The sequence below is a fragment of the Calliopsis andreniformis genome, unplaced genomic scaffold (assembly GCF_051401765.1).
Source record: "Calliopsis andreniformis isolate RMS-2024a unplaced genomic scaffold, iyCalAndr_principal scaffold0022, whole genome shotgun sequence".
Classification (NCBI taxonomy): Eukaryota; Metazoa; Arthropoda; class Insecta; order Hymenoptera; family Andrenidae; genus Calliopsis; species Calliopsis andreniformis.
The window spans coordinates 7,419,767-7,440,035 of NW_027480432.1; the positions used below are offsets into that span (position 1 = coordinate 7,419,767).

General features: G+C 35.0%; 1 protein-coding gene across 2 annotated transcripts in view; it reads right to left on the reverse strand.

Annotated features, from left to right (window-relative positions):
- The window catches only part of LOC143187018 (uncharacterized), an 84,239-nt gene extending 64,240 nt beyond the window's left edge, over nt 1-19,999 (reverse strand). Inside the window, exons 1-4 of one of the 2 annotated variants that reach the window (XM_076390940.1) lie at nt 19,332-19,999; nt 7,587-7,799; nt 6,681-6,719; nt 5,395-5,641 (exon numbers count right to left, since the gene is read on the reverse strand). In XM_076390940.1, coding sequence (XP_076247055.1) covers nt 5,395-5,641; nt 6,681-6,719; nt 7,587-7,799; nt 19,332-19,516 — 684 coding nt within the window. In that variant the 5' untranslated portion in view covers nt 19,517-19,999. The remainder of the gene's footprint in view (nt 1-5,394; nt 5,642-6,680; nt 6,720-7,586; nt 7,800-19,331) is intronic. The other variant, XM_076390942.1, reaches the window with a different exon arrangement.
- Between the last annotated feature and the right edge of the window lie 270 nt (nt 20,000-20,269).

The window sequence follows — 20,269 nt, forward strand, 5'->3', positions numbered from 1 at the left end:
AGCAGAACAAAATTTCCTCTTTACAGGTAAATGATTTTTAAAACCCTTGTGGTATTTCTCTACCGCTTTTGTTCACTGAAATTCGCTGATTCGTATTTCTCTTCTCAACTGTTTCAGTGCTTTATATCGATACGATTACAAAACAGAATATGTTCCATTAAATTGCAAAATATATAAACATAAATTCATGGTAAACTTGCGAAATTGGTAAATGTTTCATGCTCTGTTATAGTTTATTATTATGCATTTTATGAAGTCTGCTTTAAAAAATGTAATTTGAATTTTGTTGGGAGGAGCACAGGAAATTATTGTAGCGAGTAACACATTTGGAACTAGCTTCTGTAACTATAGCCTATCATAAATACTTTTATAGATGAATGTAAAATAATTAATTATCATATCTAAAGATATAACAAACCTTCTAAAAAAAATACAATATTTATATATTCATAAAAAAAAAATGTTCAGAATCCTTATTGTCTCTGTCTGACCAGGTATACCTATTCTCCTTAAACGATTACAACTATCGAATTGTAATATTGCCCTTGAATTTAGTTTTATTGTGGTGTTTAAAATCACTCTTCAAATTTTGCCTGAACTGTGAATATTCTTGATCACAATACTTGATTAAGAATCTCACAAAATTCTAGCAAATATTCGTAGACAAAATTCTTTTGTTTACAAGATCAAAGCAAAATGACTTACCTAAGTCACACATATATTCTTATTTTCGAGTTATTAAGTTTTAATGTTTCTAACTTCGATATTCTTCAATACTCATGAATTTGTGGTCTTCCTAAACCCATATAATTAATTAAAAACGTTCCTTAAAAGCACTTTCTTCTTTCTAAAAACATGAATTCTGTATTCCAGATCTCAATCAAGGCCTCAATTCTAATTTTCTGTCAATTTAATATAGCTTATTTCCCTTCATAATCACAGCACATATTGTATACTGGCAGCTTATTTAAGGTTGGCCATAATGGCGATGTTCATTCGTTTTTGAATACGAATATTATTACATCAAAGTAACAAAATGTTCCTTTCCATTTTCAAGTAAACGCGGATTGGGACGCAGCTTTGAACTACCTAATGGCGAGAGGAGGTGGGAACCACGAATGGGCCCTTGGCGCAGGCGCGAGGTACAAGATCGACGACAACTCTTGCTTCCGTTTCAAATTCAACAGTGATCTGCAGCTCGGTCTGAGCATGCAACAGAAGCTGGACGATCACGTGACGCTGACATTGTCATTCAACTTCGACTGTGTGAACGTGACGAGAGGTGGTCACAAAGTTGGCCTGGCTGTGGATGTCGAAGCGTGAGCTGTCACCTGACGTCCCACATTCCACGTCCTTTTTGAGTGATGCATTTTAACGTCTCTACGATTTTAGAACGCATTTGTTTTGTCTATGTATTGTGGTTGCTGGCGCTAAATGTACGATGTTTATATTAAAACAGTATTTTTATTTAAAGACTTCTGCTTTTTATTCGTTCTTCCTTTTTTTCTGGTTTGAGTTATTTAAATTCTGTTAGTTCTTGAATTAACGATAATGAGGTATAATTATTGTACAGATTATGTTTTGAATATTTAGCACACTGAGGAATATTGTTTACTTAGCGAAGAAAGCAAAAATATGTAGTGGAATACTCTATAGTTAATGATATGTATAGTTAATGAACTTGTAAAATTTCAAGTCAGTTGAATAGTTAATAGACTCTTGAAATCAATATTTAACAATCTTACTAAATTTCAAATTCACTTTAAGCTTTAGAAGTATATTAGAAAATAAGTAGAATAAGTACGTATGTGGTCAGACATCCCCAAAACAATTTAAAATCGTTTTTTAAATTACCTAAACTGAAGAATACTATCTCAAGCCCACAATCTAAGTAAGAATAAACAATTATATGAGCTCTTTTCGTTGTAAATAAATAAAGAGTATTGTAAAATTGAAAATTCTAACTTCAAGTCAAAAATAGTTTACTATAAAGGTAAATTTGGATACATGTAATATATGAATAACATATGTAATATATATCTAATTATGTATGTGTAGAATAAGAGTAATTAATGAAAGTGATTTCAAACTTCCATGTACCCATGACCAGGTACTTTTCTATATGTTGCATATGTAATTTTTTCTCAAATTTTGTTAAGAATGGTACAACAATCCCAATGATGAAGAAACATGCATCTTGACACTCTTCACCAAGAAAACAAAGACTTCTATTACAGCGAATAAATGTCAGCGAAAAAAGAACTAAATTAATTTTCTCCAACTTCAATAAATTCATCCCTGAAGAGACGGAATCAATATGACTGGAGCTGTAACTTTCAATGGCTTTTCAGACGCCTATTACCGTAGAAAGTAGTTCAAGCGAGAGTCACACATTTCCACACACATATTAAATATGAACTGTAGTTATTTGCACGTAATTTGTAACAATTTTGTGGAATTCTCACGAGCCATGCCTCCATGAAAATTTTCCAACGAAATCTGGAAGGTTTTCCTCGCGTGCTCTTCGATAAAAATATGTTAATATTCTTAATATTGTATGCGTTACTTTACGTACTGCAAGAATCGGGAAAGTGAGCTTTAATATATAAAGAACCACGACGTGTTTTCTGCTGTAAGTTGCTCAGCCAGATTTAACTTTGAAACAGAATTTTTGAAAAGTTTCCTTCCCAACGTCAAGCACATTCTGAGTCGTTAAAAAGCTTGCCTTATGGGTGGTCTTTTTGCTGCTAGTCGTTTCTTCGATCATATCCTTTTCAGCTCTAAATATCTGACTGCAATATTCAATTGAGTTTTAAAGACTACCCATTTTTTGCACCCTTATGAATACTTCTATTGCTGCATTCAATTATTCATTGAAAGACGAAGTAAAATTAATTTAATGTTATAGTAAAGACGGAACCGAAGCAGATTATTAATATTATAATATTTTGTTAATAAATTATGTAGGTTATCTGCACTTTTCACTATTACTTTCAATTTTTTGAAATTCTTCAAATTTTTATTATCTAATATAAATTAAATTGAGCTTTCAAAAGCTTAATTATTATATTATTCCTGCATTATTTGGTTCTAAATTAATCAGTATTTGCAACATCCTACATAAATATATCTATATGTTGCCCCAGATTATTATTATTATTTAATCATGTTGTAATACGATTCAATTATTCCCTACTTCCTTGTCCATTAATCAGACAGGAAATAACGAGTGCCATTGTTTGTTTAAATAAAAATAAGCATACATCTGTGGTTACGAGGCAAAACGACCTGTGTTACATTTTCAATTTAAATTAAGGCCTCAAATGGGATGTGGAATTTAGAATTTATATTTGCACGAGAATGAAAGGGCAATTGTCACAGTGATGGAGAAATATATTTTAATATGATCATCTCGAAACGAGAAATACATGACTTAGGCTGCTTTCATAATAATCTACACATCTAGAAAACAGAAACATGTGACACAGCTCGTTTTGTCTTGCAACCACAGATACGTGCCCACATATTCCTAAAACGCATCCTGCATTTGGGATTCGCGAACGTAAACCTGAATGTAACCGGAAATTAACGAAACCGGAACGTTATCGATCTTGTTGCTAACGCGTAGCTCTATTGTAAACGAAGAAGTAGCTTTGCTCGAGCTTTTCAAGAGAACAGGTGAAAATTTGCGAGCTTAAAGGGGATGGTTCGCACACAGCCTGAACTTTCAGCGAAGAAACTGAGATCACTGAATGCTTCATTTAACATTTCATCGTGTTTCATTCGAAGCGAGTAGAATTGAATTAATTACTTGCAAAATATTCTGTCGGCGGAGTTTATCAGCAAAATTTATTTAATTATGAAAATGGCTTGCCTGGGATATTGATCGATTAAATTTATACAGGATTCTAAATGAATGATATATTTGAAAATATAAGAATATTAATTGAGCATTTTATATAGAACTAAGAATATTTTTCAGTATTATTTTTCGTATTGAAATAGTATTTAACGCGAGTCTTGTTCATCGAGAGTGATCAAAATTTTACACCTTTTCTCGCTGATCTTAAATGCTTTTAAATTCCATAAAAATTCATGATCTTCCAAATACGATGGCGCGAGAGACAAAGCAGTCAGTGAAACGGTTTAACCCTGTTCCAATTTTTATTGAGGGAATGCCAGATCGGTTAAACGATCGTTGGCCAATCTGGTTGCCAATATTCCGCTGGGAACAGCTTGTGTCCCGAAATGCGCGGTGAAACCTCGATTATTCGAGCAGCGTCGTCTAATAAAGGAGAAGAAATACCCAATTTCCGCGACGTTAAAGGATATACTGTATCGAAAGAATGATGTGGAGCATGGCGTGAAACACTAAACCAGACAGAATGAGAAACAGAGAAACAGAAATCGAAATTTTTCTACGAATTTTTAGACAAGTAATTGGAAAAGAATAAAGGTAACAGAAGGAGGAATATTGTGCTGAAAATAACATTTTATCTCATTCCAAATCCATCATGGGGTAGTAAGAAAGATAGAAAGAAAGTAATCTCTCTGAAATCAGTCTGCTGAAAGAAATATGCAAATGACGACTCGGTAGGATTGGGTAAATAGAACAGAAACTGAGGAAAATACAAATTTCTGCTGATTGTGTATGGAGTGTGTGATTTTAATTCAGAAATGTTGTGTGTCTGGAACGAACAGAAAGAGATCCTACATGTAAATAAAAATATGATAGATACTAAGGCCATTTCAGGGAAAAAGATTCAGAGAGAAATAGTTCTCTAATACTAATAAATAATAAGAAATAATAGATGCATTAATATTAATTCGATGAGTAGAAGAGGAATATGACCTAGATTTGTTGACAAATTTTACAGAAGTAACTTTATAACAGTTATTATAAATAACCATTAATTATCCACTAAATTATCTACTAAATATTCTTTTCTTAAATGCAGTTCTCTGTTCTCTAACACACATATCGCTAAATCAATATCTACCACAAATTATAACACTCTTTTATTGTTTCTATACTCTACTACAGACAGAATCAACTACAACGACAACCAACATTCGCAATCACCATACAAACAGAATGATCTAAAAGAAACACGACGTCAAAAATGAAGCAATGTGCACAAAGAAAAATAATCCCACATTATTAATTAATTACAAACAAAGAGTCCCTCCTATCTCGAATTAAAATCACCTCAACAATCTCTACAATATCCTTCTTCACTATATTGCAGCCCACTGTGTCCCTTTTTGCATTAAAACGTTCATCAATAAACAATAGCGAGCAGTTCCAATAACCGAGGCTCCACCTCATCGAGATATCATCGGCCACACGCTGAGAGATTAACAAGCACGCGACGCACGTGAATAATTACTCACCCTGTGCCGCGGAACTGCTGGCATGCTGCTGGTCCTCCCGCGATATTGCCTCGGTGCAGGGCCACGGGATCCAGAGGTCGAGCCAGCTGGACCAGCTGGGCTGGTTGGGCTAGGACCACCTGGGCTGGCACCTGGACTCAGGTGGGAGGAGGTCGACGCTGCCCCAGGGCTGATCGCTGGAGTCCTCGTGGGGCTCCTCAGGGAGGGCGACAGGTGACCCCATGGGCCTGCCTCTGCTTGCAGAAACCTGTCGTAGAGGAGATTCAGTGTGAGATGATTTTGAGTAGGTGTTCGAGATCTTTGGAGTTCAGTTTTTGTGGGGACTGAGTTAAGGGGGGATGGGATGGTGGAATGATAGAGATGGAGGTGATGGGGGATGTAGTTTCCTTGGTAGGGGATTGGAGTCTTTGGTGACGAGGTTATGGTGTGAATTATAATTTAATTAGGAAGCATATATGTATTCTATGTGCATTTGATGTTTGTCTGCTACTCATTCTACTGGATCAGACTCGATAATGCATGCCTTCTTGACACCTTTATTTATAGTATGTATATATATTAACACGTTCACTGTTACATTCTTTGTGCATTTTAGTATTCTTTTATATATTCAAATAAATAATCAGTAAATGAAGGAAATTTTAGATTAATTTAGTTAGTCATTTTTGGAAGACACTAATGACGATGCCTTCTGGAAATGTATCAATATTAAGGTTCGTTTATTTGAAATTTTGTTAACAAGTCATCATAGATATAACAATAAACGTATTAAAGGTAAGTGTTTCAGTTAACTATTTCTTTCATTAAGTATCACGTGAATATTCATAGATATTTACGAAAGTATCTAGATACATTGATCTGTACTACTGATAAAATACAAATAGTCGAATATTGATCTACTTTTACATATCTAAAGAAAAATATTTATACTTTTATTCTATATTACAAGATGTGAGTTTCAGTACCTACAATATAGAAAGTATTTAAAAAAAGCTGAAAGGATTGCGTCGTGCCTGAACTTTTTATAAGACAATAAGGAACTGTACTCCACGCCAGGAACTCGATAACATTTATTTATAGAAGTGATTTTAAATTGGGTCAAGCAATGACATTACGAAGGGAAGTACGAGTAAACAGAAAGTTTTTAATTAATGTTAACTTCTGTTTTCTTAACGTAGCGGTGATTCAAGGATATTCGCGTGAATGACCGTGTTAATATCGTATAAAAAGTTCAGTGTAGAAAAGAAGTAGTAATCGAAAGCAATAATTAGACGCACAAACTTAACTGTGTAATACTTTGACGTAAAAAAGGCCCCACTATTTTCCTTCAGAAAAGAAAAAAGTTATTTGAAACATTTCATAAGGCATGAACCTGAAAATGAGTTGAAACACATCTTAACACGTCAATGTTTTTTAATTATTCTAGTATACTCTTAACCAGAACTCAGATTTAATATTCACTATCTGGTGGTGTATTAGTATAACATTTAATCATGGAAAAATTTCTGTCGATTAATTTCGAAACGACAGTACAGAGATTATATTAGCACATGCAAGATTCACAAAGACTTTTGGGACAATCTAATGTTAATAAACGACAAGTCAAAACAGTTATCAAATGTTCACACAATTTCGAGGGGTATTCTATTTTAGAAGGTCACGTTTTAGTCAATTTTTGTGTTTTAGAAAATTTATTAGATGGACAAAGAATTCAGGTTTTAATAATTGTTAAATAATTTAAATAATTATTTTCAGACTCTTTAAAGCGAATTTCAGAATTTTTCGATGACATAAAATTCTCGATGACATTAAAAAACTTCATTAAAAAAAAATATTAGAAGAACACAATTTTGTTCGCTGCAAAATTTGTTCGAAAAATTCACTAGAATCCTCTTCGTTCTATAATTCATTAAAAATCTCCCCACTCTGCTTCAAAAGACTCCCCAAAAAACCTAATAAACTCGACAGTTCTTCCATCTCAAAGAATCTTCCTCATCAAGAATCAATTCCAATGTCCAATGGAACTCGAAAAGCTCAACAAGCTCAAAAATGTCTTCAGCAAGAATTTCTAAATCAGAATACTTCTTACAGTGAACGACCACAGTGCCACAGAGTGCGAGCAACCATCGAGAAGTAAATCTTCGAGCTCTCGTTCCTCTAACGCAGCTCAGCTGCAGAGATTCGTTAATTACCTGTGCAAGTCTGGTGTCGGTCTGGCCACCGCTATGCTCGAACTACGTCGCCTGGATGGGGTCGGTGATTTCGGGCCGTCGACGCTCGCGTGACCTTGGGCTCCCGTCAACGAGGCGCGATGCAGTCGAACTTCGACCTCGCTGCTTCGCCGCTGGAAGGTCCTCTTGCTCCATCGCCTGCTCTTCGAGTCAGCGTTCGAGGAATCCTGTTTTCTGCAAAGCAGACGATGACTTGGCACAAAAAGTAATTGCACCCTTATTTTCGCTAAGCGAATGGACAGTTTTAACAAGATGGGTCAAGTAGACGAGGGTCGTTTTCCTTTTTTTTTCTTGTCGTGGATCAGGAGAGAGCTTAGTTGCAAGAATTTATCTCGAGATAATGTTTTTTATTTTTATCGCGACCCTGGGACACAATAGATTGTGAGCTTGGTAGGAAGGGGTGGGTTTGAGGGATTTTTTGGTGGGTTTGAATGGGAGGATGAGTCGAACCTGATCCATTTGGGAATATTGTATGAGACTGATTTATTTGTATATTAACCCCTTGCCATGCTTTGACGAGTCTGATTTGTGCAGTTTTTAGAGTATCTTATGATATTTCTATTGATTTTTATAAATTGTTCGCATAGATGGACTCAATTCGTATTCATAGATGGATATGCATTCAATTTGTTTATACCTTTTTTCTGTAGGTAATGGTTTATAAGATATTAAAAGAAATTGATATTTTGAAATGATCATTTATGAATAGAATGTTCTATGTAAGAATTATTGAGTTATACAGTATTCACGATAGAACTTTTTCTGTGTCTGTGTTGTATTTTTAAGTGCTTATTCTGCTCCATTTTTAGTGAATTTTATTTAGTTGCTCACAATGTAGTGAATTTTGTTAAATAAAATTTAAAGGTTGATTCTACTTGTCGCAATAAAACGAAGCTTCAGGCTAATAAAATTGTGTTTATTATTTCTTTTCTAAACTAGAAATTAATTGTTAAAAATATGTGCAAGTGGTCTTGGAATAATGTCATGATATGTCATAAAATGTGTCTGACAAAGAGCTTATTCTACTGAAATCGTTACGTCTGACCTGGCTAATACATTTCATCAGTAGAATAAGTTACTAGTCAGACACACCATAAGTCTTCTTTAAGTATAGAATTTTCAACAATATCTTCGAATCTAGTCCTCAAACGCAATTTCATTCTCAATTTCTGTTTCATTTTACCTTCTGGAATCACTTAGAAATTTCTGACACCTGTCATCAAATACTCCATACATATACACCTATCTACAATAAATTAATTCTCTATCCCCAACCCAATCTACTTACATCTCCATTTTAAGTTTAAACTCTTTCCCAATTTGTCATGATTTTAAAATACCAATTTTTCTAAAAATACTAAATTCCAAAAATTTGTCTAAAAAAATTCATTTTCCATAAACGAGTGCTAAATTACACGAAAAAACAGCACGAAACGAATTCCTCCGCCATAATCAATTCAACACAGTCTGTCTCTATCCAGCGAAATTTCCCAAGTAACGACACACTCTCTTAACCCAAAGCCCAAGCCCCATTCGAAATTCTCCTTCAAATCGAGCGTAATTAAATGAAGCGCTCTCCCGAGCAGAGCCGCGTTCCCTTCCATTGTCAAGATTTATCTGTCGCGCGTCGAGCCAACACGAGAATCGCTTTACAGCGTAAACCTGAATCTGAGAGTCTTCCGCCCGAGAAGGCTTCGTTCCGCCTGAAAGGCCGTCTTGCCCGCGTTGCACGTGTGTCTCACACTTGTACGAATTCGGCCGCGAGCACGGGAAAATGCGATTCCCGCGATAAAATCCATTGTGTCCATTCGTGTTGCGAATTCGCCACAGTCGGGAGTCCATTTCTCAGACTGCCAGCGCTGTTCCATTCATCGCTACCAGTCCTCTCTGACCGTTCCACGAATGCAAAATGCTGGCACTAATGCGCGGGAATTGTGTCCAGAGGAGCACTGCTCGATGGCGCCATTAGCGAGTTTCCTTAATCTGATGCTGATTTAGTCGACAGCAATCTCTCGAGGGGTATTCGATTTAATATTTCTGTGCCAGTTTAACTATTCTGCACTAGAAATGTTAAATTTGTGTTGGTAGAATTGTTGCACGAAACATGATTCTCGCGTTTTGACTCGCAAGGAAAGGGCACAGTTTGGTAGAGACTAATTTTGGTGAATCTTTACTTGGTGAATATCTGTCGAAAAAAGATTGACACGTGTTTGAGCATTTATTTAAATGGTCTTTAATAATTCAGATATTTGCATGTGAAGTTTTAAACATTGAACTGTGTACGTAAAGTTTTTTTTTTTTCATTTTTATTTAATTACATTGTACTCATTTGTTCTATATAATATAATTAAAGAGGTGGTTTACAGCTCTTAACATAAATATCAGCAGCTAAAAAAATAGATATCTAATATTTCTCTATCAACTTTCAGCAAGATTCAAAGATGACACCAAAAGTGATGTTCCTTGTCAGTAGAATAAGTTCCAAGTCAGACACAGATACATAACATGCATTCTATAACTTCCTAAATTCTTCTGTAACACTTAATATCCTCACAAATGCTTAAAAATTCGCGGTTCATTAATAATTAATAAATAAAACCTTCTTTAAAAACTAACTAACACTCTGTATACTAATTTTCAGCAGTACTATCGTGCAAATAACTTCGCCCATCGACTTCCACTAATTCGTTACTTCGATTTCATTCTCCATTCATTTATTATTAGACTGTGGATTTTTATACAAAACAAAATTTTTGTAAATACACTTTAGAAAACACAATGTGAATAAAAATCTGCATTATTCTTTAAATACCTTGATGCTAACAATACTTTCAATATTTTATATATTTTTATACATACTATGTATTTTCCACTTTTTTGCCTATTTAAATCTTCTATAAATGCTTAAAAATTATTGTATTATATAGCACTATACATTGTACGACTGATGACAGTCTTTTTCCCAGATCTCTAAATTATTAGAATGCCTGTGTTCCACTTGTGTTGTTACTCGTTCGCATACTTTGACAAGGTGATTATCAAGAGCCAGGCGCGCGACAATTTACGAAAATCCTTGCTCCAATTAAGTCAGCTCTTCAATCAAGTGATTCGATGTAACGGCCGCGGCGGGGCGAGTAATCAGTCTGATTTGGGAGTTCATTGCGGGGCGAGACGAACTCGAACGAAACGGCGCGGATCCGCGGAGTTAGACCTCTGGCTTCCGTCGTGCGCGACAGAATGCTTCGAACGCGAAAGCGGCACGCGCTATTTACGTAACTGAATTAATTTCTTCTCTGTTACTGGGGAGGGATTAATTTTAGCCGTTGGCCAAAATTAAATCTCACCGCGATGAAATTTAATTTCGCTGGTGGTGTTCGATTTAAATTGCAGACCTTCGATCTCGTGAATTTGAAAATGCTTAATGGCGATACTTGCCTCGATGGAAAATCGATGCGTGTAGGAATATAGGTTAATGGAGCGTGGAGTTGGTGAACGAGAGTGTGTGATGAAATTTTTACCTGGGAACAGGTAAGCAACACTCTTCTGGGATAAGTTAGAGATTCAGAGTTTTGATTCGTAATGTCGATGATCAATCTTTTCTGGAGACTTTTGGCGAGAAAATTGTGAAATGTAAATACACTTGGTCACGAATAGAAATTTAACTGCATATTTTGAAATTTAGGGGATGCAGAAATATGGAGGGACATAAAAGCGAAATTCCAGTTCCAATTTGAAAGATAAAATTCAGTTAAAATTGCGTATAGGAAGACTGTTGAATGTTGAAAATGAATTTACATGTTCGGAAACGGTGTAAAAAATTTTTCCATGGAGAAGTTTTATTAGTGAAATATCGAAATATTGGAAACAGTTCGAAACGGGACCCTTCAACTGAATTCATCCATACGAAAGTATCCTATGGACGATTTGCACTAGCCAGGTCGAGCACATTGAACTCAGTAGAATAAGCCACAAGTCAGACACAAAGAAATCAGTAGAATAAACCCTCAATCAGACATGCAGCTATTGATAGAATCAGTTTTAAGATAAACACAGTAAAATGAGTAGAATAGTCTCCTAATTAGGTACAGTGAAGCAAGTAGCATAAGTCTCAGTCAGATATTGAGAATTCAGTAGAATAAGTCCTAAGTCAGGCATAACGAAATCAGTAGAATAAGTAAAAAATCAGATACAGTGAAATTAAAATGAAGCCCTAAGGCAGACACGAAGAAATCAGTAGAATAAGCCCCAGCCAGGCACTAAGAATTGAGTACAGCAAGTCCTATGTCAGACACAAGGAAATTAGAATAAACCACAAGCCAAACACAATGACATCAGTAACATATGTTCCAAGACAGACACAGGGAAATTAGAATAAACTCTCAAATCAGGCACGACGAAATCAGTAGAATAAGCTGTAAGTAAGACACAGAGAAATCAGTAGAATAAGTCACGAGTCAGACACCACGAAATCGGTAACATACGTTCCAACTCAGGCACAGTGAAATTAGAACAGAGCCTCAAATCAGACACGAAGAAATCAGTAGAATAAGCTGTAAGTAAGACACAGCGAAATCAGTAGAATCAGTCACGAGTCAGACACAACGAAATCAGTAGCATACGTTCCAAGACAGACACAGGGAAATTAGAATAAACTCTCAAGTCAGGCACGACGAAATCAGTAGATTAAGCTGTAAGTAAGACACAGCGAAATCAGTAGAGTAAGTCACTAGCCAGACACAATGAAATCAGTAACATATGTACCAAGACAGACACAGTGAAATTAGAATAAACTCTTGAAATTAGAATAAATTCTCAAGTCAAGCACGACAAAATCAGTAGAATTAATCTCTAAGTAAGACACAGTGAAATCAACGCAATACGCGAGAAGTCAGACACGTCGAAGTTCGTAGATTAAGTCTCAAGTCAGACAAGTTTGGCAAACATTTTACGAGTTTCTTCAATAAGTACTAACTCTGAAAAAAGGCTTTAAGCCAAGTAGAATAAGTAAATCTCAGCTCAAACACATGTCCCATGAATTTTAAGCGTTTCCTCAAGAATTATTAATAATTCTAAAATAAGCCCAAAATCCACTTTTATTATTCTTGATTTTTTTCTTATTTTAGTGTGTATAATCGTCCCTTAACATTTCAGGCACCTGTCGTCGAACACCCTGCACGTGAAATGAGGTGTAAAATCAAGACCCACCAACAGCTGCTTAAAAAACAATGTCCACATTAAATATGCAAATAACCGCACAGAAAAGGCAAAAAGAAAAGAGATTCTAAATACTAAAAATAACACAAAAGCTAGAGAAGTGAGTGGAAATGCTTGCTCCTTAAACCCCATAAGCTCGTTTATGTTAACGAGGCGTGGTATGATAACGAGCAAAGGGCCTGCGCCATGAAGGAACAATTTTTGAACTTTCAAAGTATACTTGCGCTTAATTATCCTGGCAAGTATGCCAGGACAATCGCTTCAGAAAGAGGATTAGAAGCCCGTCGAGACAATCGAGGCCCGATTAAAACGACTTTATTTCCCTCTGAAGACAGTATCGATTCCCCATTGGAATTTTAATCGACTTCCTCGTGGATCACAATTATATCTTTGAGGAACAATTTCAACGTAATTATTGTCAGAAATAAGAATTTCCTCTGGCCTATTCGTTCGAACGAGCTGCCTTAAAATCTGGTTAACGAGTCGCTGAATAATGGTAGCCCTTTTCGGAAATGAGGAAAGAAATAAGAGGATTCAAGACTGAAATGCTTACTATCAAAGACTTAGTTGCTGATCAACACCCAATACATGATTACTTTAGTATTTAAATACATAAATGAAATTTATTTTGATAAAAATCTGTTCCAAAGAAATTAGTAAATAATTGTTACCCATTTTGATACTTATATAAGAAATTTAATAGCTGATAGTGAGACATAGTCTAAGTGATCCTTCCTTCATATGTTTTACATTAAGAACTAAATTATGATTTAATTACCATTATTTTTGCACTTTCCTCAATAACAAATTAAAGATGACATATAGTATTATGTGAAGAATTAATTTTTTCGTGAATACATTAGAAAAACCATGCTTCTCAGTCTTAAGTAATCAGGAACTGGATCCTTCATGGTACACATTTCGAACTCGTTTGAAAAGCGGAAGAGGGATGCAAGTGGTGCGTGTAATTCTTGCGCGGAGGAAGATTAAACTTCCGGCGCTGTGCGTTCAATTCTACTTTTTGCAACGATTCTATCTCCTTCAACGAATCTTTAGATTCGTTGATAAGAAGGCTAATAACGCCAGTAATAAAATGCAAATTTATTTTAAGATAGTTATTAACGTTTGTCTTTGCTTCAGTCCCGTGGACACGAAATTTCGAAGACTCTCAGAGAAACTGAATTTTATCTACTGGAAAGTGTAGATTTAGTACCACTTAATTTTGTCAGACTTACCTACGTTTAATTACTATTCTTGCACTGAAATTATTTTCTAAATTTAATTTTTTATTTCAATTTAATTTAATTTTCTTAATATTTATGACTATGTTTCAGTCGTTATTAATAATAAAATTGCAACATGTGGTATTGAAAATTGGAAGTTCTGTTATTTAATAAATGTCCAAATTAATATTAACAATAAGACCCAGATTTTTTAATTTGCTTTATTCTTTTTCTTCTTCTGTTATATTTAAGAAAAATGGTTAACACTTTCAATGAATTATAAATAAACCTCAAAAGAATTGCAACACTGATGCAAAGTTCTAAAATATTTATATTATTAAAGCTACTTCAGTAACTTCTTTCAACTCTATAAAAGAGACTACGCTTTGCTCGATAAGCAGGAGAATGAAACGAAGTCTAGGTTAATGCGCGGTGTGGTATGTAACGAAATGAAACTGAACACAAAAGGTTGTAAAGCTTTTACTGCCTTGTTCAATTAAATTAAAAGAAATTCTTCATTTAAGAGTCACTTAAAAGAAAAATCTGTGCTGTGTTGAAATTAAAATATTTCTTTAAAACACATAGATTATTACTCTAGATATATAATTTCTTCTAGATTTAGAATATATAAAGATTCTTCTAGATTTAGAATATATAAAGATTCTTCTAGATTTAGAATCCAAGGAAAAAACGAAAAAGAATTTAAAAATCAAATATGATCTAATGCAAAAAATTGCAGAATATAGACGTAAGTACTAAATCAATATCAATAAAAAGTAGAATCTAACTTTACTCTAAGAAGCACGCAATCTGCAGTACGTCAACAAATAACGCAAATCCCAAAGTAATAAAAAAAGCTTCGACGGTAGAGAGTGGAGAAACAGAACGCCAATTTAACGAGGGAAAAAAGTGCAAAGCACTCCATAAACCAGAAAACCAGATAGAACCTAAACTAACTTCGTTCCTTTTTTTTTCCTCTTAGAGTCCTTAAGTCTTTCTTGTTAATCGAACTTTTTCATTTTCTTTCAAACACGTGCAAATCTCGAAATATTACACATAGTATTGACTCGATTTTACACGTGGCTTTGAGGTGCAAAAAAAGTAGAAATATGAGGTATGGCAGAATTCTGTAACCAAGATTTTGATAATAATTAAAAATTAGGTTCTCTCACAAGAGTCGTCACTGCTCATTATTGTTTCTTTTTTTGTGTAAAAGATGTTTTCTGTTCGAATTTCGAAGAAAAAATTAAAAAAAAAAACGAAAAATATAAAGTATTTTACTTTAATGTATTATTTTAAGTATTTTATTTTAATGTATTACAATAATAATAGTTCTGGAATATTAAAGAAGATTTGAAGTACAGTCTGTTTTTGAGTGTGATATAATGGTAAAAACGAAAATGCCAAGTGTGTGGTAATATGAGGCATTAATATTAACCACCATTTTATGACCACCATTTTACTATCACTGGTGGTGATTTGACGTGAAATTGACTCTGTATCGCTAGTAGTGACGTGACATCAATTTGACGTATCCTCAGATGAAGGTATATTCTACTTATGTGAAGACACTATTACAATAACGAATTTTATTTCGATGCACTTAACAATAATGTAACAATACATTTTAATACAAGATTAATAATTGGCAGAATAGAAACTAATTCGAAAGAAAACGTAAACATTAACAGTACTTATGAGGAATTGATTTGATGTCAAGTCACCATTAATTGATGCAGAATCAAATTGACGTTATGTCACTACTATTGTAGTGACACGAAGTCAATTTGAAGTACGTCACCACTAGTATTAGAAATCAATTTGATGTACGTCACTAAGATTAACACTAATGTTTCACCATGTCTGACTTAGTATTTATTCTACTGATTTCGCTGTGTCTGACTTAGTACTAATTCTACTGACTTCGCTGTGTCTGACTTGGTACTCATTCTACTGATTTCCTCGTTCACGAGATTACTGTAAAATTAAATAAACTGTGCCCTTATTATTGCATTTAATTTTAGAATGCCATTAACACTTTTTTATTAACTCATTAATCCAGTTTCATAACTTCACTCAAATCAATACTGTTTTATATAACTACCTCAACTTCTGCATGTTCGACTTTGCATTAGTCCATAAAAGAACTTTTCAAAATAGAAAATTCAGAAATTCCCAAGAATCTTTCCAATATTCTTTGGCTCTTCTTTTTTTATTTATGACTATTATGAGACACTCTAGGTCAAAAACTAAAATCGATATTTCATAATCCTACAATCTCCTGTATAATGTACAGAGTTCCATTTTCATCACGAAATTTCAAAGGGAAGACTATTTCTCCTCGAATAAGCCCCATCCTGAGCGCATACAGACTCGAGGGCGCGTAAATTCAATTTCAAAATTACTCGCGCGTGTGTGTTTGGCAAAGCCCGATACAGATATGTTGTTTATGTTTAGCAATTTTATTCACAACACACACCGTAAGCAGATTAATGTAATCGGATCGGTCCTCCTCCGTACTCGAACTTATCGTTTAACGATGCCGCGAGGCGTGTTCAGACAGGAAGTATCGGTTCTCTGCTTCCCTCGTCAATCATTATTCGCGTGATCTCAATGATATGATAGCTTTTGTCGCTCTACCTTGCGCTGCTTGTGAGGTATAAACGAGGCACAGATAGGATTTCTAAGCGGTTTTCAGGCGATAACGTTTATTACTAATATTGTCGATACTGTGAATATTAATGAACGTGTGAGGAAATCGATTCAAACATCGATATCTAGTATTATTAATCCAGTAAGGGTACTTAAATTCTGTTTATTCTTGTGTTTTCAGAATAATAGTATTTTTTTTGCGATTTTTTGCGAGCACTGTTCTTACTTTCTAGATGAACTGAGCTATTAAATTTGTATCGTAAATGAGGCTATGTTAAGCAAAATGTAGGAATAAATAGAAAAATAGAATATTGAGACTGAACAACCATGGATCACAAAATAATATTAGACATCTTATGATTTGAAACTGACTAACTTTTACTGGAAACATTTTCTTCTTAAATTATTGGAAGAGTCTATAGTGGCATCAATTACATGGGACACTCTGTATATAATTAATATATTATATTACAGAATAAATAGTAATTATTCAGAACTTTAATTCATTCGTGAAATTCAGTGGAATAAGCTAGTGACGTATGTGCAATACTCGAATGTTTTAAGGGTGCCACAAACGATCAATACATATTACCAGTACTACACAGAGTATTGTCACTGTTATTGAGTCAGTAGAGTTTACGATGTAAACTGATCGACAGACTGTCGATATATTATATATATAATACATTGTTGGAATGGTTTGGCGAAATCCAGAATGCTTTTAATAAATTTTTAAATCTTGTAATAATAGAAACTAATCACAGTTACTAATAATCAAAATTATTTCAATAATTGTTACCTCCTTTCCATGTCAATGCACATTTCAGTTTCTCTTTTGTGACAAATTCTGCATTTGCTCAAAATGCCATTGGTTTATTTTAGATCCCCTCTGTACCTTTATTACTCTTTATCGGAGGTGAGCACTCCAAACTTTTCAAATAACCCGACAAAAAAGAGTTTGGAGGGCTTAAAGTGGGAACAGTGAAGACCATGCAGCAGCTGGACCTTCTCCCTGTTTTTATTTTTCATTGTGAACTATGCTCGAATATTGAACAACTAGTATAATAATATTAATGTATCACTATTACTATATAGCGAATTTTCTTACAATAGACTCAATATTTTTTCCTGTGTCTGTTCAAGTATTTGTGTTTAGCTTCGAGTACACCCTCACGTGAACTCGATACATATTCTATTTCATTTGGTCTACTTCATTCTGTTCAATCTGAAAAGAGGTACTTTCAGTGTTTATATTCGATACTATAAACGTTTACATGTGAATGAAAGCTTTAGTGGTGAGATACCACAATGTAAAAATCAGTTTTTCCTCCACCATTTTTTAACTACAGCTACTGCAGGGTGTTTCTAAATTTCATCTTATTGCCATCAAAAAGTGTTGATGGTTTCAAAAAATAATTAATTTTGTGGGCAACAAAATTCCCAGAATTCTCAAATTTGGATTATTAAATATTAACAAGAAACAGAATAATTATTGTCGAAATTGGAAATGAATGCTTTTTAATTAATGTACAGGCTTTTGTTAGATGTAGTGTGTGAAAAGAAACACTGAACGATTTTTAATAATAGATTATAAATAAGGGTTGTTGAACAACCTCCATTTTCAATTTTTTATTTCCTTTTATTGAGGAAAAATACACGAAGTGTTGAATAAAGAAACTCTACTATTTTTAGTATCTATTCAAAAAGAATTAAGATTAAAATCCTAAAAGAAATACAATCAGTTTATGGTGATTCTTGAATTTGTTTACTAAAAATTGATTAATTCCCATGCTCAAGGTCTAAAAATTGTACTATTTTTATAAAAATTAAACAAAATTCGATGCAAATGAAACATAGAAGAGATGAGCTTAATAAAAGAAAAAAATATTATACAAAATTAGTGAAATAAGTAAGGTCAACATAAAGAACCTGACAGAATCTATAAAAAAATGTAATACAGCAATGAATATTAAATACTATAATTTGTGAAGCATGGGAATGTCAAGAAACTTCTTCAATTTCAGTTTTCATATCAACGACACTACCCCTGTCAAAAAGTTTTCGATCAAACGCAACAATATGAAGTAAAAACGATATTAAAAAATAAAATATTAAAATTTCAATATACAATATTAAAAAATAAAAAAAATGCAATATTAAAATTTTAATGTACAATACTAAAAAATAAAATACTAAAGCTTTAATGTACAATATTAAAAAAACCAAAAAATACAATATTAACAAGTATTGTACCTTTTGAAATAGAAAATGTTATTGTATGAATACTGTTGAATATAAAATACATGGTAACGTTTAATGGCTTTAATATAATAATATTTTACATTTTCAAAAGCTACAACATTTTAAATAACTTTAGATTCTCATATTTGATCAAAAACTTTTTATCAATACAACAGATATTCAAGAAGCCAAATAACCCTCAACATTAATTTCCCAATTAACAAATATTCCCTCCACCAAAAGAACCAGCCGTCTAATTTCCACCCAGACATCCCACAAAAACAAAATTCATCAATCTGTATCCATTTCAAGCCCCCCGAGCCCTTCATTTCCAATATCGAGCCAGCGTTATCAGCAACGCTACGCTATCATTTACCTCGGTATCAATTTATCTTCCAGCATGCTGGGCAGATCGTCGGAGTCCTCGTTAAGCGCGGCGAAGAAGTCCTGGAACTTGTCAGGGAAGCTGCTCGGCGGGCAACTGTTCATGGAGAGCCGATCGAGGAGCTCGCTGGAGTTTTTCTCGGCGTCATGGTGCCCCGTCACGGTTGACGTTGCCATACAGTCCAGCACTGGGTCGCGCAGAGAGTCTTCTAACCGCGCGAAAGCTTCCCTCGCGTCGCCTCAGTGCACGCGCTCAGCCCCATCCGAGCGTCACTCAGTTTCCTGGAACTCGTCGATCCCCTTCAGGGTCGAGAATCTCGAAGACAACGAGCTCTGAGCCTTCGAACTCCGAACGACGCAGGAAGGGAACCCAAGACGCGCCTGGGGTGCTCGTTAACTCATCACGCTGACACGATCTCTAATTAGCCTTTCAATCCTGAAAATTACAAGCCTCGAGTCCTGGGCATCGAGGACCGAGGGGGATCGATGGATCACGCGATCGACACTGTTGCACTTTCTTGGGGATCGACACCGCGAGGGATTGCTCGTGAGGTTTTGTATTGCTTGAGTGTCGAGGTCGAATAGGTTCTTCTGCGTGCTTGAGGGCAGACACGCGACTACGAAGAGGAACGATGTTCCCCAGGTGAGACCGCGGTTGCTGCGTCGCGCGAAGTGCTGGCGGAAACTGAGGCTCGCATGGCTGTTGCGCGTCGCGCTGAGCCCGCCGAGCGCGTGAGGTCTGCGCACGCGTGGTTCAACCCTAGAGCGCGTGCCCTGAGTCAGACACGCGAGAGCGCGGGGAAAGTGAGCCAGCTGCCCCTGGCCACTGGCGCCTCTTCCGGTTCTTCACGCGACCGTCACGTGGTGCTTGAGAGGCAACAGTGGGAGCAGAGGAATTCTTAACAGGGGACAGTGGTCCACTGATGCTAA